The 24,729-nt window shown below is 41.5% G+C and overlaps 1 protein-coding gene across 1 annotated transcript in view; it reads left to right on the top strand.

Annotated features, from left to right (window-relative positions):
• The window catches only part of DRC8 (dynein regulatory complex subunit 8), a 130,341-nt gene that overhangs the window by 43,945 nt on the left and 61,667 nt on the right, over window positions 1-24,729 (top strand). The window contains exon 2 of the mRNA XM_078441057.2: window positions 17,861-17,945. Within this exon, the coding sequence (XP_078297183.1) occupies window positions 17,861-17,945 (85 nt within the window). The remainder of the gene's footprint in view (window positions 1-17,860; window positions 17,946-24,729) is intronic.

Below are 24,729 nucleotides of genomic sequence, written 5' to 3'. Positions count from 1 at the left end.
CAGTGAAAGCAGCGCTTAGAAATGCATTGAATGCATAGATTAGAAAAGAAGAAAGATCTAAAGTCAGTCATTTAAGTTTCTATCTTAGGAAACTAGAAAAAGAATAGCATGTTAAATCCAAAGTAAGAAGAAGAAAAGAAATAATAAGAATTAAAGCAGAAATCAATGAAATAAAAAAATAGGAAATCAATAGAGCAAATCAATGAAACCAAAAGCTTGTTCTTTGAAAAGATTAATAAAATCAGTAAGTCTTTAGCCAGGCTAATTACAAAAGAAAAAATAGAAATTACAAAGATCAGAAATGAAAGAGGGGGCATCACAACAGATCCCATGGAAATTAAAAAGATAGTAAAAGAATAATGTAAACAGTTCAATGCCCACAAATTTAATAACTTAGATGAAATGGATTAATTCTCTGAAAGACCTAAGCTGCCAAAACTCACCCAACAACAACAACAACAACAAAACAGACAATCTGAGTAGGTCTGTATCTGTTAAAGAAACTGAATCAACAACAACTTTCCAAAACATAAAGTACCCAGATGAATTCTATCAAACATTTAAGGAAGAATTTATACCAATGCTCTCCAATCTCTTTCAGAGAATAGAAACAGAGGGAATACTTCCTAAGTCATTCTATGAGGCCAGCATTATCCTAAGACCAAAACCAGACAAAGACCATATAAGAGAAAAAATTACAGACCAACACCTCTGGTAAACATAGATGCAAAAACCTCAACAAAGTATTAGCAAATTAAATTCAACGATGTGCAAAGAGAATTATACACCATGACCCAGGTATGCAAAGCCAGTTCAGTATTCAAAAAGCAAGTAAGGTAATTCATCACATCAATAGGCTAAAAAAGAAAATTCACATGATCATATCAATAGATGCAGAAAGAGTGAGAAAATACAACACCTATTCCCTCAGTAAACTAGAAATAGAGGGAAATTTCTTCCACTTGATAAAGAATATTTGCCAAAATCTACAGCTAACATCATAGTTAATGGTGAGAAACTTGGGGCTTTCCTACTAAGATCAAGAACAAGGGAAGAGTGTCCCCTCTCACCACTCCTCTTCAATATGGTACTGTATGTACTAGTGTACCGTTTAAATGTTTGGGTCTCCCCAAAACTCATATTTGATATCCCAACCCCCAAAGCTGATGGTATTCGTAGATGGTGGGCCTTTAGTAAGTGACTGGGTCATGAGGGTGGAGGCCTAATGAATGGGATTATTGCTCTCTAACCCCTTCCACCATGTGAGGCTATAATGAGAAGTCCATAATCTGGAGGAGTGCCCTGGTCACCAGACCATGCTGGCCACGTGATCTCAAACTTCCTGCCCTGGAACTGTGAGAAATACATTTCTGTATTTGTTTATAAGCTACCCACTCTGTGGCATTTTGTTCACAGCCCAACAAGAAAAGAAAAATCAAAGGTATACAGATTGGAAAGGAAGAAATGAAATGGATTGGCTTTACACATAAAATGTATTTTTTGGATTCTTCTGAAAGAAAATTTGCATTAAGCAATTGGCATATTTTTATTTTTAATTTTTCAATAACTTTTTTTTACACACTTCTCATTAGAATAAGGGAAATGTTTACTTACATAATCATGTTCTCTGTGAGTATAAGAATTTTAACATCCCTCCCCTTTTCTTATAACAGCTTTATTGGTGTATAATTCATATACAGTTCATTTTTTGAAGTGTACATGCAGTGGTTTTTAGTATATTCATGGGTATGTGCAAGCTATCAGCACTGTCAATTTTAGAACAATTTTACTAGAATGGTTAATTAAACTTTCATTCTTATAACTTCTTTTAAACCATTTTAACTATTTTTAAATTTTTATTTACTTTGAAAGAGAGAGAGAGGGAGGGAGGGAAGGGCAGAGAGAGGGGGAGAGAGAATCCCAAGCAGGGATCGAGCAGGGCTTGATCTCACGAACCATGAGATCATGATCTGAGCCAAGATCAAGAGTCGGATGCTTAACCCAGTGAGCCACCCAGATGCCCCTTAACCATTTTCAAGTGTACAGTTCAATGGCATTAATTACATTCACGGTGCTGTGCAACCATCACCACTGTCTATCCTCTGAACTTTTCATCATCCCAAACAGAAACTACCCATTAGACAATAACTTCCCATTCTTCCCAGCTCCTGGCAACCACCATTCTACTTTCTGTCTCTATGAGTCTGACCATTCCGAGTACTTGATGGAAGTAGAATCATTATTTGTCCTTCTGTCTGGCTTATTTTCATTTAGCTTAATGCCTTTAAGATTCATCTCTTTTGTAGCATGTCAGTGTTTTCTTCCTTTTCAAGGCTCAGTAATATTCCACTGTGTGTGTGTGTGTGTGTGTGTGTGTGTGTGTGTGTCCCACATTTTGTTCATGTATCCATCTGTCAACAGACATTCGGGTTGTTTCTACCTTTGAACCATTGTGAATAATACTGCTATGAATATTGGTATAGAAATATCTGCTTGAGTTCTGCTTTCAGTTATTTTGGATGTGTACCCAGAAGTATAATTGCTGGGTCATGTGGTGATTTGATTTTTAATTTTGTGTGGAATTTCTGTACTATTTTCCACACTGGCTGTACGAGTATACATTTCCACCAATTATACACAAGGGCTCCGCATCCCCACCAATACTTGTTGTTTTTCATTTTTATGATAATAGTCATCCTAATGGGTGTGAAGTGGTATCTCATTGTGGTTTTGATTTGCTCATCTAGTGAGCATCTTTTCATGCACTTATGAGCCATTTGTATAACTTCTTTTGAGAAATGTCTATTCAACGTTTTTGCATGTTTTTAACTTGGGTTGTTTTAGTTGTTTAGTTGTACTTTATACAGTCTGGATGTTAATCTCTTGTTTTTTAAATTTTTTTAACGTTTATTTATTTTTGAGACAGAGAGAGACAGAGCATGAACGGGGGGCGGGGGCAGAGAGAGAGGGAGACACAGAATCGGAAGCAGGCTCCAGGCTCTGAGCCATCAGCCCAGAGCCCGACGTGGGGCTCGAACTCATGGACCGCGAGATCGTGACCTGAGCCGAAGTCGGATGCTTAACCGACTGAGCCACCCAGGTGCCCCATGGATGTTAATCTCTTATCAGATATATGGTTGGCGAACATTTTCTCCCATTCTGTGGGTTGTCTTTTACTTTCTTGATAGCATCTTTGATTCACAAAAGTTTTAACTTCAATGATGTCCAGTTTATGAATTTTTTTGGTCGTTTCCTCTGCCTTTGGGGTCATATCCGTGTAATCATTGCCAAATCCAATACAGATGAAGATTTTCCCCTGTTTTCATCTAAAGGTTTTTATAGTCTGAGCTCTTATATTTAGGTCTTTGATTCCTTTTGATTTAATTTTTGTGTATGGTACAAGATAAGGATCCAACTTCACTCTTGTACATGGATAGCTAGGTTTCCCAGTACTATTTGTTGAAAAGATTGTCCTTTCTGCATTCAGTGCCCTTGGCACCCTTGTCAAAAATCAGCTGACCATGTGTGAGGGTTTATTTCTGTGCTTTCCATTTTATTCCATCGGTCTGTCTGTTCCTATGTCAGTACCACAGTGTTTTGATTATGATAACTTTGTCATAAGTTTTGAATTCGGGAAGTATGAGTCCTGTAAGTTTGTTCTTTTTCAAGATTGTTTTGGCTATTCTGGGCCCTTTGAGATTCCACATGAATTTTAGGATGAGTTTTCTGTTTCTGCAAAAAAAACACCAGTGGAATCTTGGTAAGGATTAGATTAAAGGTGTACATCGCTTTGATACTAATTTGCTGGGGCTGTTGTAGCAAAATACCATAAACTGGATGACTTCAACAACAGAAATGTATTGTCTAACGGTTTCTGGAGGCTAGAAGTGTGACATCAAGATGTTGGCAGGATTGACTCCTTCTGAGGGTTGTGAAAGAGAATCATGCTTCTCTCTTATCTTATGGTGGGTTGTTGGCCAGTTTTGGTATTCCTTGGCTCCTGCTGCAATACTCTGATATCTGTATTTATCTCCAAATGGTGTTTATGCTCTGTGTGTATCTGTCTCTCTGTCCACATTTCCACTTTTTATAAGGACATTAGTCATACTGGATTAGTGGCTCACCCTACTCCCATATGACTTTATCAGGTTAGTCATTACAGTTGTAACAACCGTATTTCAAACAAGATCACATTCTGAGTTTAGGGGGTTAGGACTTCAATATACGAATGGTGGGGGGAGGGTACAATCCAAGCTATAATAGGTAGAATTATCACCTCAACAATAGTAAGTCTTCCAGTCCATGAACATGGGACATCTTTCCACTTATTTATGTCTTTAATTTCTTTCATCAGTGTTTTGTAGTTTTTAGCACACAGGTTTTTGCTTAAATATATTCCTAAGTATTTTATTCTTTTTGATGTTACTGTAAATGGAATTATTCTTAAAATTTTCTTTTCAGATTGTTCATTGTTATTGATAGAAATGCAACTGATTTTTGTGTGTTGATTTCGTATCCTGGACCATTGTTGATTTCCTTTATTAGCTTCTGACAGTTTTATTTGTGGTATTGTAGAGTTTTCTACATGTCATCATGTCATAGCAAACAGATAATTTTACTTCTTCCTTTCTAATTTGCATCTCTTTTATTTTTCTTGCCTAGATCCTCTGGCTGGAACAGCCAATCCTATGTTGAATACAGGTGGTAAAAGAGGGCATCCTTGTTTTGTTCCTGATCTTAGGGGAAAATCTTTGTCTTTCACCATTGAATATGATATTAGCTCTGGGTTTTCATACATGACCTTCATCACGTTGAGGACTTTTTCTTCTATTCTTAGTTTTCTGATTATTGATATTGTTACAGGATGTTGAATTTTACCCAATGCGTTTTCTGTTTCAGTTGTAATAATTACGTAGTCCTTTATCCCTTATTCTATTAATGTGATGTATAACTTTGTTTTTTGTTTTTCGGAGTTTTTTTGAGTATGTTGACACAAAATATTACATTAGTTTCAGGTGTACAACATAGTGATTCAGCAAGTCCACATATCATACTATGCTCATTCCAAGTGTAGCTACCATCTGTCACCATGCTATTACACTCCCATTGAGTATATTTCCTGTCCTGTACGTTTTGTTCCTGTGACTTATTTATTCCACACCTGGAAGCCTGTGTCTCCCACTTCCCTTCACCCATTTTACCCATCCCTCTCCTCCCCCGGCAACCATCAGTTTGCTCTCTGTATTTATAGGTCTAATTCTACTTTTTGTTTGTTTGTTTTGTTTTGTTTTTTAGAGTCCACATATAAGTGAAATTGCATGGTATTTGTCTTTCTCTGTCTGACTTACTTCACTTAGCATGATACCTTCTAGGTCTGTCCGTGTTGTTGCATATGGCAAGATCTTATCCTTTTTTATGGCTGAGTAATATTCCACTATGTGTGTGTCTACATATATTATATATATGTATCATGTGGATATATATTAAATATATACATATATATGTGTGTGTATGTGTGTGTGTGTATAATCTTTATCCATCTATCTATTGACGGAACTTGTGTTGAATTAGTATCTTTGTTTTCTTTGGGTAATACCCAATAGTGGAATTACTGCAATGATGTGGTGTATAACTTTGATTGATTTTTATATGTTGAACCAGTCTGGCACTCCTGGAATAAATCCCATTTGGTCATGATGTGTAATCCTTTTAATATGTTAATGAACTTGTTAACCACTACATTTTACTGTCTCTCATTTTCCTAAGTACCTTAATCCTTTCCTTGCCAATTTCTTAGCAAACAGACAATTCTCTTACGACACAAATTGTTCTATAATGTAGAAAACCACTAAGCATCACCCAGTTTCATTATAGGAAGGAAATAAATATAACTCTGTTAATAATACCCAACAAAACACCAAAAAAGGAAACTCTGGAATGTCCATATCCATATGAGATATGAATTATCTCCTATCTAATTATTAACTGTTTAGGAAGCATTTATTGAGCTTCTAGTATGTTTAAGTTGTTTGACTGTCAAAGTTATTCTGAAGGTGTTTACAAGTATGGAAAAGAAACAAATAAATAAGCTAAATAAATAAATAAATAAATAACTACCATAGAGCTCGATGTAATAATATGATAGATATGCCCGTCGATGCTACCTAATTACATCTAACTGAAAAAGAGGATGAGGTTAGCCTTCAAAAAGTGTGTTATTCTTAAACTGCCTTAAATGATGAGTAGAGTCAGCCAGGAAAAAGGAGAGGACCGTTCCACACAGAAGGACTATCAAGCACAATGGTGCTATGGAAAAGCATAATGATTGGGAAACCACAAAGATTTCCGAGATGGGAGATCTGTACAGGAAAGTGTTACAAAATGACATTTTTGAGATAGGTGGGGCCCAGTTCATAAAGGATTTCGTGGGCTTGATTAAGGGAGTCTGAATGGTTTGTTTTTTTTTAAGACCCCAGGAATCATTGAAAGATTTTAGAGTCATGTGAGCAAATTTTTATTTTAGAAAGATCATCCTAGCAAGGACTGTGGCTTGAAGGTTGGAATGGGAAGAGGGGGAAAGGAGACTGCAGGCAAAAAGACAGCAAATATTGATCCTGTATTAATCGAGGCCAGAAATGATGAGGGTCTGCACTTAAGCAGTGGCAGTGGGAATGGAAGAGGAGAGACAGATTTCAGAAGTGTTTCCTACGTACAATCAAAGGGTGCTGACGATCAGATAGGACTGTGAATATGGGGCCCTCTGAACTGGCTGGGGGGTGAAATTGGAAAGACAGTGATTAGGGGCACCTGGCTGGCTCAGTCGGAGGGAGCATGCCACTCTTGATCTTGGGGTCGTGGGTTCAAGCCCACATGAGGTGTAGAGATTACTTAAATAAATAAAACTAACAAAAAAGTGAAGGACAGTGATCAGAGAATCAACAGAAGGCAGCAACGAGAAGGAGGAGGAGTAGGTGACATGTCCTGAAGGAACAAAAAACTTAATGGAGTAGGAGTTTTTAACAGGATGAAGCAAGGACGCTCCCAGGCCACGCCGGGATGTAGGGCGCTTTGTAAGACACTGCGATGCTTGGTCTCTTCACCAAGCTGGTTTCATGGAGGGAGGGAGAGGAGACTGAGGAAGGATGGGGGAGTGTTTCAGTTTAGAAGAGGCCAAAATAAATAAATAAATAAGAACAAATGGAGCACACAAACTTTGACTAGAGTTTGGGTTGGAAAAACTAAGTGGCAATGATGATACAGCTGGAGAGATCTGAAAATTGAAATAGCTGTTAGATGATTTTAGTGAGTTCTTGCTCCTTTTTAAGAATGTCACAATTACATGGGGGTTATGTGGGAGAGTTGTCCTTATTTTTAGGAAATGCATGCTGAAGCATTTGGGGATGAGGTACTGTCATGTCTCAATGTATTTAGGGACAGGGACAGAAGGAGGAAGCCACACATGGAAAAATATTAGCCATCGTTCAACGCACGTGGCGGGTATAGAGTTGCTTACGGTGCTGAGCTCTCAGCTTTTCTTTCCTTTAAAGTTTTTATTTTAATTCCAGTTAGTTAAAATACAGTGTAATGTTAGTTTCAGGTGTACAGCATAGTGATCTATCACCTGATGCTCATCATAAGTGCCCTCCTGAATCCCCATCACCTGTTTCACCCATCCCCCACCCCCACCCTAAGCTTGCACCTTCTCTGTATGTTTGACATTTTTCTTAATCAAAGGAGTTGGACAAAACATGACGGGCTAGGAGCAAGGGGCTGTAAGCAGCAAGGGGAGAAAATATTGCTAATATTCCTTAAATCCCTGAGATAGTTGACCAGGAGAATGAGCGATACACTCTCAAAGGACTTAGGTGATTTACCTTAGGGGAGTGATTCCCAGCCTTTAACACTTACAAACATGAGCATGGAATATAATATTTGTATAGGCTACTGGGGTAAACAGCTAGGGGAAATTTGAGGCCTGATGAGCATGGGGCCTAGTGAAAAAAAAAATCATTGCCTTTCCTGTATTATTTTTATAAGAAAATGAAACACAGAGTATTAGGAAATTTGTAAATGATGAATTTATATATATAAATGTTCCAAATATATTTAAAAATTCTATTAAAAATTTTTTTTAAATGTTTATTTACTTTTTGAGAGAGACAGAGCACGAGTGGTGGAGGGGCAGAGAGAGGGGGAGACACAGAATCGGAAGCAGGCTCCAGGCTCTGAGCTGTTAGTACAGAGCCCGACGCAGGGCTCGAACTCACAGACCGGGAGATCATGACCTGAGCCGAAGTCGGATGCTCAACCAACTGAGCCACCCAGACGCCCTATATATTTAAAAATTTTAATGAAGAACTTCAGCTTGCTTCCCAGAATACTTTTTATTTCTTTATTTTTATTTTTTTTAAAGTAAGCTCTACACCCAAAGTGGGGCTTGAATTCAGGACCCTGAGATTGAGAGCTCCATGCCAACTGAGCCAGCCAGACACCTGCCCTCCAGAATACTTTTGAATATCAGATTTTATGCTTCAATTTTTGATAGTTTACCACCAATGAGAAAAAATGTAAAAGCATCTTTCTCAACCATTAAAAAATTCTAACAGCTGGGGACACCTGGGTGGCTCAGTCGGTTAAGCATCCAACTTCGGCTCAGGTCATGATCTTGTGGATTGTGGGTTCGAGCCCCGCGTCGGGCTCTGTACTGACAGTTCAGAGCCTGGAGCCTGCTTCCGATTCTGTGTCTCCCCCTCTCTCTGCCCCTCCCCTGCTCAGGCTCTGTCTTTCTCTGTTTCTCAATAATAAATTAATGTTAAAAAAATTAAAAAATATTCTAACAGATGAAATTATATTTATATAATCTAAAAATGTATCCTTTAATTGGCAGATATAATTTAGACAATTTTTTTAAATAATGCAAATTGTTTTTAATCCATTTGAGCATGCTTGTATCAATTATTTCAAAATAATGGTGAAGACATAATTTTTGTAACATGCATGTGTTGTTAGAACCATGTAGCAGACTGCTAGAAGGACACATCGGCTGCGGAGGGGCAGAAGTAGACGATTTATGGGAAGGTAGGGATCTGGGGCTGTTACCTAGACCCATGAATCCCCTCAGTCCCAGTGGATCACAGATTGGGTTGCACACGATGTCCTTGGACATCGGGAACATGGACTTCTCCAGCAACTCCTTGTGCTTCGTCCATGGTAGGCAGGGATGTACTTGGTATATAGGTTTTTTTTTAAATTTTTTTAAATGTTTGTTTTTTTTTGAGAGAGAGAGAGAGAGTGCAAGTGGGGGAGGGGCAGAGAGAGAGAGAGGGAGACCCAGAATCCGAAGCAGGCTCCGGGCTCCGAGCTGTCAGCACAGAGCCCGACGCCGGGCTGGAACCCACAAACGGTGAGATCACGACCTGAGCCGAAGTCAGACGCTTAACCGACTGAGCCACCCAGGCACCCCCGGTATATGGTTTCTGAAATGAGAGCCCATGTGGTAGATCACCTCCTTGGTGATGTGGGGCAGTGGGTGTCTGCTGGCATTTGTTGTGCTTGCCACCCGTGGGAAGGGACATGCCATCAGCTCCTGTGCTCCCCTGAACCTCCTTTGGGAAGCCCTGGAATAGAAAGATGTGCTCAGCTGCCGGCCTCATCTGGCCACAGTGAAGGACGAGAGGATCAGTATTTTTGGTGACCGTTATCCGTTCACATGTTGCCAGTGGCCAGTAGGTGAGGATTCCTGAGTTAGGGAAGTCCCAGAGTTCAATTCAGGCATTAATTATTCCCGACAGGTGATGATTGGAGAAAGGAGATTACGTGATCAGGTACTTTTGGAAAACGCTGCGTTAAGGTGAACAGGTTTCTTTGCTGTAGAACATCCTAAAGACTTTAATATAGTAACACGCATCACGTATTTCCAAGAGGAGACTGTAGTACTCAAAGGTTCCCGGAAATATTGATCACTGAAGTCATTTATTGAGAAGCATCTTGAGGAATGGGTGTGAAAAAGTGCGCTGCAGAAAATTTAGAAAATATTGAAAAGAAGGTGTTAAAGTTAGTACCCCCTTTTCTTTTTTTTTTTCAGTTTATTTATTTTGAGAGAGAGAGTGAGTGAGGCCGGGGCAGAGAGAGAGGGAGAGAGACAGAATCCTACGCAGGCTCCACGCTCTCAGTGCCGACCCCAACGCGGGGCTCGATCTTCCGAACCATGAGATCGTGACCTGGGTGGAAATCAAGGGTCAGGCGCTTAACTGACTGAGCCCCCAGGTGCCCCAGTGCCTGTTGTTTATATGTAAACTTAGAGAAATTGAGGAATGCTGCCTTCAGCTGTAGGTAACTCCTGTTTCAGGACACAAGTCAGCATGAACTTTGCTGGTCAAAGACTAGTGCTCGAATCTATTAAATAATAATATTGCTTCGGGGCGGCTGGGTGGCTCAGTCGGTTAAACATCTGACTTCGGCTCAGGTCATGATCTCACCGTTTGTGGGTTCAAGCCCCACATGGGGCTGTCTGTTGTCAGCACAGAGCCTGCTTGGGATTCTCTGTCTCCCTCCCTCTCTGCCCCTCCCCCACTTGCACGTGCCCGCGTGTGCCCTCTCTCTCTGTCTCTTTCTCTCTCAAAAATAAGTAAACTTAAAAACATAATTTTTTAAAAACCAAAAATCATCACTACCACTTGATGCACTGAAGTTGTTTTGGTAGCTGCTTAGTGCGATAAGTCATGAAGAGGAACTAAAAAGTATAAATTTTAGAAAGAAGAGACAAAATGTAAGATCAGAAAATATAACCAACTGGAAAGCGATTATAATTAATAAAAGTTTCAGGAAATAGACGCATATAACATAAGTAGCAGCAATAAGACACTCAACATTTACCTCAACTCCCCAAAATTACAGGGTTTTAAAAAATGATTCCCGCGTGGGGCGCCTGGGTGGCTCAGTCTGTTAAGCATCCGACTCTTGATTTCGGCTCAGGTCATTTTCTTCCAGTTCCTGGGATCAACCCCTGCATGGGACTCTGCCTGACAGTGCAGAGTCTGCTTAGGATTCTCTCTCTCCCTCTCTCTCTTCCCCTCCCCTGCTCACACTCTCCCTCTCCAAATAAATAAATTAATAAAAAAAAAATTCTCACTTGAAATCTTCAAAACCCATAAAAATACTCAGGCATAGTCTTCTTGGAGAATTGTATATGACTTATAGGAGGAAAACTATAATGTGCAATATTTAATTTAGAGATAGAAAAGGGATGTATAACTAATATATATCGCTTAGATGTGAAAACTACATACTTAAAAATCTTCATTCTTTCTCACTGTGTAGCTTCATTGCAATACAACTCCCAGTGGTATTTATTTGGCCTTTCTAAACTTTATTTGAATTTCTAAATTTCTTTTGGAAGAATAAACTGGTGAACATATCAATGAACATTCCTAAAAAGAAGACCGATACAGTGGCAATAAATAAATTAGTATGCTAATTGCATAAGACTAGACATACAAATCAGAATAGAGTCAGTAGAATACACAGTCAATAGAGGTAGTCTCCATCACATAGGACACTAGATCACATTGTGAAGTAGGAGGAAATAAATCAAATGCTTAGAAAATTAGAAATTACTAAACTAAGATTAGAAGCTAGTCTGTCACTTTGAATCAAGTCAAAATAAATGTCATATGTATGAAAGCGTAAAATGTATTTTTAAATTGTAGAAAAAAATTGAATTGAGTATTCATCAAATCTCCAGAACAAGGTGATTTTCTCCCTCCTTCTTGGTCCTTTCAAAGGATAAGTTCCTCCCCTCCCCTCCCCTCCCCTCCCCTTCCCATTGTAATTATTATAAGTTTTCTTCACACCCATTATTGTCTTGCATACACACTGGGGTGCATATATCCTTTATTTAGACATTGATTAAAAGTTAGAATAATTCCCCAACAAAGAATGTTTGGATAGTACGAAAATCATTTATACTTGGCTTAGGGATGTGACAGCAGTACACTATAAGACCAGATATCACAATAGAAGTGTCTGTCTGGCGTTGAGATAGGCTGCCTGTGGGGGGTTCTCTGTCTTGCAGAGCTCATCAGGCAAAGTCTGGAGAAGGGCACATTGTCCGTGTTGTAGGAAGTATTCACAACTCCAGTCAAGAGTTGGACTGAACCTCCAATATTCCTCCCGAGTTTCCAACCCAGGACCAGCCAGATAGGAGGGGCATAGGGTGAGGTATGAGGGCAAGTGTGTGGTGCTTCCGTGCCCTCCCCGGATTGGCCTCTCTCCCAGGACCTCCATATATGCACCAACCAGGAAGCTCCTCAGAGGATAAGTTTCAAAACTTTAAAGTAGAAAAAGAAAACTCATCTGCTGTGACTACCTAAGAATAAAAGATAATATAATTTTTCAGTGACCTTAAAGTTAATGTCATGATAAAAACACTCAATAGTAGGTTTAGAAGGAACATGACTCAACATCATAAAGGCTGTCTATGAAAAACTCAAAGCTAATATCATCCCCAATGGGGAAAAACTGAGCACTTTTCCTCTAGAGTCAGGGACAAGACAGGGGTGTCCACTTTCACTGCTGTTATTTAACATAGTGCTGGAAGACCTAGCCACTGTGATCAGACAACAAAAGAAATAAAAGGCATCTAAATCAGCAAGAAAGAAGTCAAACTTTCACTATTTGCAGATGACATGATACTCGATATAGAAAACCCTACAGACTGCATGAAAAAACTCCTGGAACTGGTAGCTGAATTCAGCAAATTTGCAGGCTACAAAATCAATGTACGGAAATCAGTGGCATTTCTATAAACCAATAATGAAATAGCAGAAAGAGAAATGAAGAAAGGAGGCCCATTTACAATTGCACCAAAACCAATAAGATACCTAGGAATAAATCCTAACCAAAGAGGTGAGACCCGGACTCCAAAAACTACAAAACATTGATGAAAGAAATTGAAGAGGACGCAAAGGAATGGAGAGACATTCCATGCTCATGGAAGAACAAATATGGCTACAATGTGGTTTTTTATGGAACCACAAAAGCCCCCAAATAGCCAGACCAACCTTGAAAAAGCAAAGCAAAGCTGGAGGCGTCACAAATCCAAACTTCAAGCTGTATTACAAAGCTGTAGTCATCAAAACAGTATGGTACTGGGACAGAAACAGACACATGAAACAGAGTAGAAAACCCAGAAACAACCCCGCAACTTTATGGTCAATTAATCTTCGATAAAGCAAGAGAATATCCAATGGGAAAACGACAGTCTCCTTCAACAAATGTTGGGAAAACTGGAAAGGAGCATGCAAAAGAATGAAACTGGACCACCTTCTTACACCATACACACAAATAAATTCAAAATGCATGAAAGACCTAAATGGGAGACTTGAAATCATAAACATTTTAGAGGAGAACACACTTAGTAGCCTCTTTGACATTGGCCATAGCAACTTCTTCTAAATACACCTCTTAAGGCAAGGGAAACAAAAGCAAAAATGAACTATTGTCAAGAGAAGAAGCTTCTGCACAGCAAAAGAAACAATCAACAAAACTAAAAGCAACCTGTGGAATGGGAGACGATATTTGCAAATGACATAGCTGATAAAGGGTTAGTACCTCAAAAATATACAGAACTTATAAAATTCAACACTCAAAAAATGAATAATCCAATTAAAAATGGACAAAAAACATGAACAGACATTTCTCCGAAGAAGACACGCAGATGGCCAACAGGCATTTGAAATGATGCTGCACATCACTCGTCACCAGGGGAATACAAGCCAGAAGTTCAATGAGGTATCACCTTACACCTGTCAGAATGGCTAAAATCAACAACCCAAGAAACAGCAGGTGTTGGAGAGGACGTGGAGAAAGGGGAACCCTCTGGACTGTTGATGGGAATGCAAACTGGTGCAACCACTGTGGGAAACATGGAGGTTTCTCAGAAAGTTAAAACCAGAACTGCGCTACGATCCAGCAATCGCACTGATAGATATTTACCCGAAGAATACAAAAATACTAATTCAAGGGGATACATGTACTCTGATTAATAGCAGTATTACCTATAACAGCCAAATTATGGAAACAGCCCAAGTGTCCATTGACTGGGGAATGGATAAGGAAGATGTGGTATATCTATACAATGGAATTTACTCAGACATAAAAAGAATGAAATCTTGCCATTTGCAATGACATGGATGGAGCTAGAGAGTTCTCTGCTAAGTGAAAGAAGTCAGAGAAAGACAAATACCCTATGATTTCATTCATATGTGGAATTCAAGAAACAAAACAAAGGAGCAAAGGGAGAAAAAAGAGAGGCAAACCAAGAAACAGACTCTTAGCTATAGAGAACAAATTGATGGTCCCCAGAAGGAAGTGGGCGGGGGATGGGTGAAATAAGTGATGGGGATTAAGTCATCACCTGTTGTGATGACCATGGGGTGATGTATGCAAGTGCCGAATCACTAAATTGTACGCCTGAAACTATATTACACTGTACGTTAACTAACTGGAATTTGAATAAGAACTTAAAAAAATTAATAACATGACCTTAAACTTAGAAAGCAGACATCAGTTTTCTGCACTGGCAGTGTTACAACCAGTGAGACTTTCCCAAGACATTATTATGACTAATTAGACCCTTCCCAGTGTCCCACACAAATTCAGCTGTTGCAACTCACTGTATTTCAGTGAGATAAGACAAACTCACAAAGATGAGATGGACAAAACCGTTCACCAAAGAATAACTGTAACAATGGAAAATTGGAAACAGCCGAAATGCCTACACTTAGAGGGTTGGTTAAATAAATTATGATAAATCTCTATAATGGTATACCAAGCAGTCACTAGAAATGATAATGTAATAAACATATTTCTGAAATGCAGGATGCTCACAATTTATTGTTGAGTGAAAGTTAGATTAGAGGACAACAAGAGAGTAGCTAACCCCACATGGTAGGATTCGAAGTGATTTTTACCTAATCTAAACTTTCTTCCGTATCCTTTTTTTCTTCCAATAATCTGGTATGCTATGGATGGTCAGCAAGGATGTGAAGCTCGTTCTATTTTAGAAAAACAAATGCAAACAACTGACCTGGAATTTTTTTTGCAGTAATTATGACACAAGGTTAAGTCTTCATTATTTAAAGAGCACCTACAAAAATTGCCAAGAAAAAACGGGAGATCCTAGAGGAGTGAGCAGACAGCAAGAACCGATCGTTCACAGCAGGTCCGCTTGTGATCAAAGGAGAGTAAATTTAAATAATCAGATGACATTTTTTTGTTTTTTGCTTGTGAAGTTAGCAAATGTGGCTCACTGCCATGTTTTTTTATAATAAAGAAAAATTAATACCAGTAAGTTGTGGCATATTCCTTTGGTACTGTTAAAAATGGAAGGTTAGGTAGGTTATGTTGTAGCCTGGAAAGGTATAGCATTTAAGTGAAGGAATTAAGAGTTACGGTTCTTAACTAAGGAGTACTAGCAATTAGAGTGTGGGAGAGAGCAACCCCTCTGAACTTTGGTGGATACCTTGCTGGTTATAAATGTGGATACAGCATCTGACGCAAACCTGGTACGTAGTGTTGTATTCAGTAAGTTTTCGTTGAGCGAAAGGATAGTGTATGAAATACAATATACTAAAGGTTGTGTGCGAAGAAAGATTGGATGAAAATCTGGCAAAGTGATTCGTGGTTATGTTAGGGTAAAGGGAATATGAGTAAATCCCCCCTTCCCCCCATTTTCTATAATTTGATGGTATTCTATTTATAATTAAAATAATTATATAAACTCAATCTCTCCCTTTCTAGGTGTCCTAGTTTTACTTAGTATCTATAAAATAAAATTTGAGACTTCACTGCATTTTCCCCCTTTAGGCTTCCACTCAGCCAGACACGTTGGAGTCAACCTCAATTCTTATCTTTTTCTCTGCACCTAACATAACACCAAACCTATCAGCGAGTCTTGTTTGCTGTGCCCTTTAGAATATATCCAGAATCCTGTCATTTCTCACCGTCTCCAACTGCTTCCATTTTTATCCCTGCCACCATCAGTCTCCCTCTAGAATATTGCAATAACCTCCTAAGTAGTCTCTCTTTCCACCCTTGTCCCTTTCCAGGACATCCTTTAAGGGGAGTCTGGGTGGCTCAGTTGGTTAAGCGTCTGACTTCAGCTCAGGTCAAGATCTCATGGTTCGTGACCTCGAACCCCACGTCGGGCTCTGTGCTGACAGCTCGGAGCCTGGAGCCTGCTTGGGATTCTGTGTCTCCTTCTCTCTCTGCCCCTCCCCCGTTCATGCTCTGTCTCTGTCTCTCAAAAATGAATAAACATTAAAAAAAATTTTTTTAATTAATTAATTTATTTTGAGAGAGAGAGTGATCAGGGAAGGGCAGAGAGAGAGGGACAGAGAGAATCCCAGGCAGGTTCTGCACTGTCAGCACATAGCCCAATGCAGGACTCAAACCTACAAACGGTGAGATCATGACCTGAGCTGAAACCAAGAATCAGACGCTTGACCGACTGAGCCACCCAGGTGTCCTTTTCCAGTATATTCTTTTATTATTATTATTATTATTATTATTATTATTATTTTTTAACATTTATTTATTTTTGAGAGACAGAGTGTGAGCAGGGGAGGGGCACAGAGAGAAGGAGACACAGAATCCGAAGCAGGCTCCAGGCTCTGAGCTGTCAGCACAGAGCCTGATGTGGGGCTTGAACCTACGAACTGTGAGATCATGACCTGAGCCGAAGTCAGATGCTTAACCGACTGGGCCACCCAGGCACCCCTTTCCAGTATATTCTTAACATCGTAGCTGAAGTGAATATAAGCCAGGCTATGTCACAGCACTGCTTAGAACCCTCCAGTGATTCATCATCTCATTTAAAGTAAAAAACAAAATCCTTAAAGCAGCATGCAGGTATAGAACCCGTCTTCTGCCCCCAAATCCCCGAATGCACACCTTCTGACCTTATTTCCTACCCTTCTGCCTCTGCTGTTCTCTTTGCCTAAAAACTCCTCCTGTGGATATTCACAAGGCTGCCTCTTCCCCCTCATCACTAAGGAGGCCTTCCCCCCACACCCCCCATCCTCCCCCACCCACACAGCCAGCACTCTTCATAGGCCTTCCCTGCTTTATGTTTTCCAGGCCCATTTGACCTACAGTGTATGTGTGAGCTTCTGTATCTCCTCCGGTACGCATAGCTCCATGAGGTAGGGACTTCTGTCCATTCTGCTCCTAGCTGTAACCTTAGCACTGACAGTTGTGTCCAGCACATAGTAGAGCCTCAATAAATACTTACCGAATAAATGACTTCCTAATTGCTCCAGAGAAATAATTCTTAGTCTCAAAACTCGTTTGGAAGCTCTTTGAGAGAATACCACACGTGGCCTTTGCAGGCCTTCCCAGCCCCCGGCTTCCGCCCTCCTCAGGCACAGGATAAAGCAGGGCAGGTGGGCATGCCGGTGACCTACAATCAGTATCTAGTGCTGGGTTCCTTCTGCCTCTTCGGCTGGGACTCTCTGCCCAGACGACTCGGGACAGCAGATACGCCGTGTTGGAAGCTTCCTGTGTCTCGATCGCGGTGGCCCCATGACCCTGTGCACGTGTAAACCCCGTGAGGCTGTGTACTCGAGAGGCGTAGGTACTCCGATAATGCGCCGTGTGTGTCTCGTGCCTCGGGAAACGAGAGTCCGTCCGTTCCCTGACTCCTCTAGAGGGAGGTAAGCACACTAACTGGTGCGTTAAGATGAGGAGAGTTGCGCGTGCTCTTCCTTATTGAGAAGTTCTAGCTGAGTGGCTGAAATTTCTGTTCGGAATCCAAAGGGAGCGTAATTAAAACAATTTTTATTTACTTTGTCTTTTGCAGACATAACCGTAGCAGAGTTCCACAAAAAAATCAAAGACGCCTTTGAAGTGTTTGACCACGAGGCGAATAATACGGTGGATGTGAGGTTTGGACGTGTCTTCTTTGTTCTGATTCTAAATGACGGACACAACTCCTAAAATAGAAGAGGGGTCTTGTCTTTTTCCAGGTCTTGGATTTCTTCTGCTGTTTAAAAGTGTTTATTTCCCTGTGCTCTGTGGAAGCCCTCTACTAGCTAGTGCTTTGGATCAATACTGTTTCCTGTTCTTTATAACCTGGTGAAAAGAATATCCACATTGCCCTCTGCAACCTCCAGACTGTAAATTCTGTGAGTGAGGTGACCCCTGCTGTAGCATGATTGCTGGGCACATAGTTGGCGCTCGGTAACTATTGGTTGAGTCGAGTGAACGGAATTTGCTTTTATTATTTTTTTTTAATTTTTTTTTAACATTTATTTATTTTTGAGACAGAGACAGAGCATGAACGGGGGAGGGTCACAGAGAGAAGGAGACACAGAATCTGAAACAGGCTCCAGGCTCTGAGCTGTCAGCACAGAGCCCGATGCGGGGCTCGAACCCACAGACCGTGAGATCATGACCTGAGCCGAAGTCGGACGCTTAACCGACTGAGCCACCCAGGCACCCCTGGAATTTGCTTTTAAAATAAGTAGGTTTTGTGGGGCGCCTGGGTGGCTCACTCGGTTGAGTGTCCGACTTTGGCTCAGGTCATGAGCTCACAGTTCGTGGGTTTGAGCCCCACGTCGGGCTCTGTGCTGACAGCTCGGAGCCTGGCACCTGCTTCGGATTCTGTGTCTCCCTCTCTCTCTGCCCCTTTTCCGCTCGTGCTCTGTCTCTCTCTGTCTCTCAAAAATGAATAAACATTAAAAAATTTTAAATAAAAAAATAAATAGGTTTTGTGTGATCGAGCCAGAAATTACAAAGAAAGATTAATAATGCTTGAACAGTGATATGCTCCCCAAGTCAAGTAACAAAAAGAACCCGAACAGAAGAACATACAAAGAGGAGAGAGAGACATGAATACTGCTAGATCGGGAATGGAGGACAGGAGACAATAGTTTGAGACCAGAAAGGAAACAAAGCAAAACAAAAACGCAGAAGAGACTGTCCACGAGAACAGCAGAGGCTGTGGGTTCCAGGCCACGGACATCCCAGAGAGGCCACGGACCTTCCTTCCAGGAGACCGAGCCGAACGAGGAACATGTGGGGGGATCACAGTCTCGAAACTCAGAAGCGAGGACACAGAGGCCAGCGAAGCAGTGGGAAGTGACAGAGGGGCTAGTCAGGGGACTCAGTGCTTTAAAGGAGCCACACCGGTGGAACCACTGCATGCGATTTTATTTTGTTGGCCACACATTGTAACTGTGTGTATTGTATAGTGTCTTCATCCCTGAAGGCACAGGTGTGACTGTAGGAGAGGAGACTGAGAAGGGGCGGTGCCGTTCATTACTTTATAAAGTTGAGTTTTCTCCCTCCACCGTGTTTCTGGGCCTTGAAGCAGGCGATAGATAAGGTTGGGAATTCCGTTCCAGAACCACCAGCGCAGTCGGCCTTGTGTGAGCCTTGGCCCAGCTGTTGCCGAGGATGTGTGTGGCTCACGTGCTGGGCTTCAGATGCTCTGGCCACAGCGCGGGCCACACGGGTGCCACTTGTGGGGGGCACTTTATCCTCAGGGTGGGTATATCATAGGAGGAAGACATCCGGTGGGGCAGTCGTGCCGGTGACAGGGTTTGGGATGAGGTGGGGAGCATGTGGCATGAACGACTCAATCCAAGGATGGCTCTTGCCTTCGCCTCAGACCTCTTGCTGAGGCTGGAAGGTTCCCCAGGGGGCAGGGGACAGAGGTAGTGTTAGAGAGGTCAGGGAGAGCCAGAGGAAGACCAGGGGAGCAGAGAAGAGAAACCAGCATTTGCTTGAGGCTTGTGTCTGACAGGTGACCTGTCGTTGGGTGTGGGGGGCTTCGGGGACCTTCCCTCATCTCAGTCTTTTTATTTGTGTGGCAAGAGTTGGCATCTGTAGGGGCGCCTGGGTGGCTCAGTCGTTTGAGCGTCCGACTTCGGCTCAGGTCATGATCTCGCGGTTTGTGAGTTCGAGCCCCGCGTCGGGCTCTGTGCTGACAGCTCGGAGCCTGGAGCCTGCTTCGGATTCTGTGTCTCCCTCTCTCTGCTCACACTCTGCTCCCCTCCCCTGCTCACCCTCTGTCTCTGTCTTTCAAAAAATGAATAAACGTTAAAAAAAAAAGTCGCATCTCTAGTTTCTGGAGACAAAAAGAAGGTAAACAGTTTGTTCAAGAAAATCTGCCAAATCTCGTAGAGCAATGATGCGGGCCCTTTTTCTGGTACAAGGGCTCGTTCAAGAGAAACAAACATGCTTCTGGGATGTTTATCTTTTTGTCATTCAAAATTTAAGATTTTTCCCGAGGCCCTGAGGGAGAGTGTCTATTTTTACAACCTAAATTGTCTACTTTATTACATGAAGAAGGCTCCTGAGAAAACGGACATTGTTTCACACAGTGAAGCATTAACGCTAAGCATATTCCAATAGTAGCAACAGGGATGAATGTGGCTTTCTAATCTTTATTCCTTCTGTTCATTTGCTTTTTTTTACATTCTTTTTAATGTTTTTATTTATTTTTGAGAGAGAGAGAGAGAGAGAGAGAGACAGAGCATGAGTGGGGAAGAGGCAGAGAGAGGGAGACACAGAATCCGAAGCAGGCTCCAGGCTCCGAGCTGTCAGCACAGAGCCCGATGCGGGGCTCGAACCCACAAACCGCGAGATCATGACCTGAGCCGGAGTCAGATGCTCAACTGACTGAGCCCCCAGGCGTCCCCTTCTGTTCTTCTGCAGTTCCTGTCACTCCCATCCACGCTTTATAGGACAGAGAAGCTAAGTGACTTGCCCAGGAGGGCACAAGTGGCCAGCAGCCGAGCTGGAACTCAAATTAGCTCCTTCTGTTTGGGCAGCCGAGCAGCGGCCCCAGCCCAGGCTCTGGAAACGCAGTGATGAACGTGAGCTGTCCTCCCTTTCACCTCGGAGGGCTCTCTGTTTAAAAGGTTAATCTAGCTAGAATTTAGGTTGGCATGTGATTAAAAATGAAGTCTAAACACAGACTTTTGTTTTTTTTCCAAATTGCTAAACCTGTATTGTTACACCTACTTTACAACATACTGCCTTTTCTATAATTGGGTCTGATTTGGGCTGTGTATTCTGATCTCCTGCTTTATCTTTCTGTCTTCCACTAGGTCAATCCGGTCCTAATTGCTGGAAATTTAATATATGTTTTAATATCTGATCGAACTAGTCTCTTTGCTGCTCTTCGTTTGCAACATTTTAATTAAGAATTGAAAAAAGAGGTGCCTGGGTGGCTCAGTCGGTTAAGTGTCAGACTCTTGATTTCGCTCAGGTCATGATCTCATGGTTTGTGAGTTTGAGCCCTGCGTTGGGCTCAGTGCTGATGCACGGAGTCTGCTTGGGATTGTCTGTCTCTGCCCCTCTTTCTCTGCCCCTCCCCTGTGCTCTCTCTCTCTCAAAATAAATAAATAAAAAAAAACCCAACATTGGGGCACCTGGGTGGCTGAGTTGGTTAAGCGTCTGACTTCGGCTCAGGTCATGATCTCGCGGTTTGTGAGTTCGAGCCCCGCATCGGGCTCTGTGCTGGCAGCTCAGAGCCTCGGGTCTGCTTTGGATTCTGTCTCCTTCCCTCTCTGCCCCTCCCCACGTCTGCTCTGTTTCTCAGTCTCTCAAAAGTAAACAAATGTAAAAAAATTAAAAAAAAAACCCAACATTAAACAATTACAAAAAAATAATTAAAAAAAAAAACAACACAACAAGACACGGAAACAACCTAAGTGTTCATCGATGGATGGAGGGATAAAGAAGTTGCGGTATAGATATACAATAGAATATTATTCGGCCATAAAAATGAGGAAATCCTGCTGTTGGTGACAGCATCATTGAATCCTGAGGGAATTATGCTCATGAGCTAAGTCAGGGAAAGACAAAGACCGTGTGATTTCATGTATAGGTGGGATCTAAAATGCGAACAAATAAAAAAACAAACTCAGGAAAGGAGACCAGGACACTGGTTACTGGACCAGTGGTTCCTGGACATGGGGATGGGGGAGGGGAGCTGGGGGAAGCTGGTCGCGAGGTGCAAACCTCTAGTTACGTGGTAAGCACCGGGGTGTGATGCATCACAGGATGAGTACAGCTAACGCTGCTGGGTGGTCTGTAGGGAAGAGGTGAGGAACGTCAATCCTGAGTTCCCATCACAAGGAGGCCTTTTCTTTCCTTTTCTGTTCTTTTCTTTCTACTGCGTCTGCATAAGAGGACGGATGTAGGTTGGACCTGTCGTGGTCACCGTGTCCCAACGTACGTAACTCGGACCGTCATGCTGCAGGCCTTACGCTTACACAGTGACATCTGTCCATTGTTCCTCAATAAAACTGGGGGAGAAAAGAATTGAAGGCAGAAGGCTATGTAAAGAATAGCGTAGGGAAGCATCTGACAGAGAGTCCAGAGATGTAGCTAAGGGCTCGGTTTGGGCGGGAGAGAGCTGTTGCTGGAGAGGCTCCCAGGACACTTAGCTGTGTCTCTCCTACAGTGTAAGTATGGTGCCATTTCCTTTGTAGGGCAGCCCTGGGCCCCCTTAGGATGAGTTTTGGGGCAATTACTCTCCTTTGTCCTCACCTCTGCTTTGCACGAATTGAGAGATTGAATTTGAAATTGTACCGCCGTGTAAAACATCATGAAATGGGCCTCTGCTGCTTTCCTCCCGGTCCGAGGGGCAACCCCAGGTCTGGAATCAGACTGCCGGGGCTCCACTGCCAGTCCTGTGACTGAGGAACTTACTTATTCTCTCTATTCACTTTGGCCTCAGAGGAAGGATCCTTTCAGGGGTCTGGGAGGTCTTAACTATCTTTGTAGTAACTTTAAGACAGTATTTGCTATTTTCATTCTCAATTTTTCACAAGTATATGTTGGAGGTTTTGAAAAGCTACATGATGTGTGATATTGCAACAGATTGAATGCAGAACCAGATATGAGAATCCAGCTGTCTTCTGTGAAGCCCGACAGCAGGGAGATTTGCAAACATGGAAAACGGTGCCGTTCTCCTAACTCAGTTTGTTCTTGTTTGGAAAATGCACTTATTTTTCATAAAATTACATACACTTGCAATGGATTTATTTATCATTATTTCTAAATGAATATTTTAAAATATTTAAGAAAGATTTCTAAGGGCGCCTGGGTGGCTCAGTCGGTTAAGCATCTGACTTCAGCTCAGCTCATGATCTCACGGTTCGTGAGTTCGAGCCCCGCGTCGGGCTCTGTGCTGACGGCTCGGAGTCTGGAGCCTGCTTCGGATGCTGTGTCTCCCTCTCTCTGTGCCTCTCCCCTGCTCACGCTCTGTCTCCCTCTCTCTTTCAAAAATAAATAAACATTAAATTTTTTTTAAATTATTAAAATAAAACAAAAAAGTAAACAAGATTTTTAAGTGAATATTTAAAATATTTTTTAAGTTATTTATTTTGAGAGAGAGCATGTGCAGGGGAGGGGCAGAGAGAGAGGGAGAGAGAGAATCCTAAGCAGGCTCCATGCTGTCAGTGCAGAGCCCGTTGCGGGGCTTGATCTCACGAACCGTGAGATCACGACCTGAGCTGAAATCAAGAGCTGATGCCTAACTGACTGAGCTCCCCAGGCACCCCTAAATTTTTTGAGGTTTAATTTCTAATATGGTAATAGAGATAAATATAACTCACATAAGGAAAAGCTCTCTGGGGATCTCTATAATTTTTAAGAATGCAAAACACATTTTGAAACCAAAAAATTTGAGAACCAATGTTGTCAGTGGTCATTTTTTAAAGCTCTTAGAACGATATTAGCTCAGAACAAACTAGCTATTATTAATAGTATTATATTATTAGTAGTAACTTTAGTAGTAGTATTATACTTTAGGACAATATAATTAGTAGTATTATACTTTGTATTATTGAAGTAAATAATTTAAAGCAGTTTTTCCTCTGTTTGCTCTGGATTAGCGATTATACATAACAAACCTCTCATAAGAATTGTTTTACTTATTTCTGTGCATTGTGTGTTGAGTTTTTAAGTTCTGAAGTTCATTTTCCTGATTAATTAGTTTTTGAAAGTTGGCACCTTGAAAACCATTGAGGCAGATTTTTAATATCATTAATTGGGACCATTTTAATTTTGCCTCATATAAAACATAGAGCGTGATACATTGTGACTTAAGTACATTTCCTGTTCTGTGTTCAGATTTCAATCAGTAAGACTGATTGAGAACCAAATTTTTGTATAGATGAGATACAGACAAGGGATAAAATTCAAAAGGTACAAAGAATAGTACAGGCACGTCTTTCTACCTCAAACTCCGGCTAACCAGTTCCTCTTTTTATTTATTTTGTTTTATTTTATTAAAAAAAGTTTTTTTAATGTTTATTTATTTTTGAGAGAGAGAGAGAGAGAGAGTGAGACAGAGTGTGAGCAGGGGAGGGGCAGAGAGAGAGGGAGACACAGAATCGGAAGCAGGCTCCAGGCTCCGAGCCATCAGCACAGAGCCCAATGCGGGGCCCAAACCACAAACGGTGAGATTGTGACCTGAGCCGAAGTCAGATGCTCAGCCGACTGAGCCACCCAAGTGCCCCATGTTTTATTTTATTTTTAAAGTTTATTTAACTATTTTGAGAGAGAGTGAGCAGGGGGAGCAGGGGACAGAGAGACAGGAAGAGAGAGAGAGAATCCCAAGCAGGCTCTGCACCATCAGTGCGGAGCCTGAGGAAGGGCTGGAAGTCAACCGTGAGATCATGACCTGAGCTGAAATCCAGAGCCAGACGC

Source organism: Panthera onca, chromosome F1, assembly GCF_046562875.1.
Source record: "Panthera onca isolate mPanOnc1 chromosome F1, mPanOnc1 haplotype 2, whole genome shotgun sequence".
Lineage (NCBI taxonomy): Eukaryota > Metazoa > Chordata > Mammalia > Carnivora > Felidae > Panthera > Panthera onca.
Note: the sequence above shows the minus strand (reverse complement) of the source record. Positions and strands in the feature narration are given on the sequence as shown.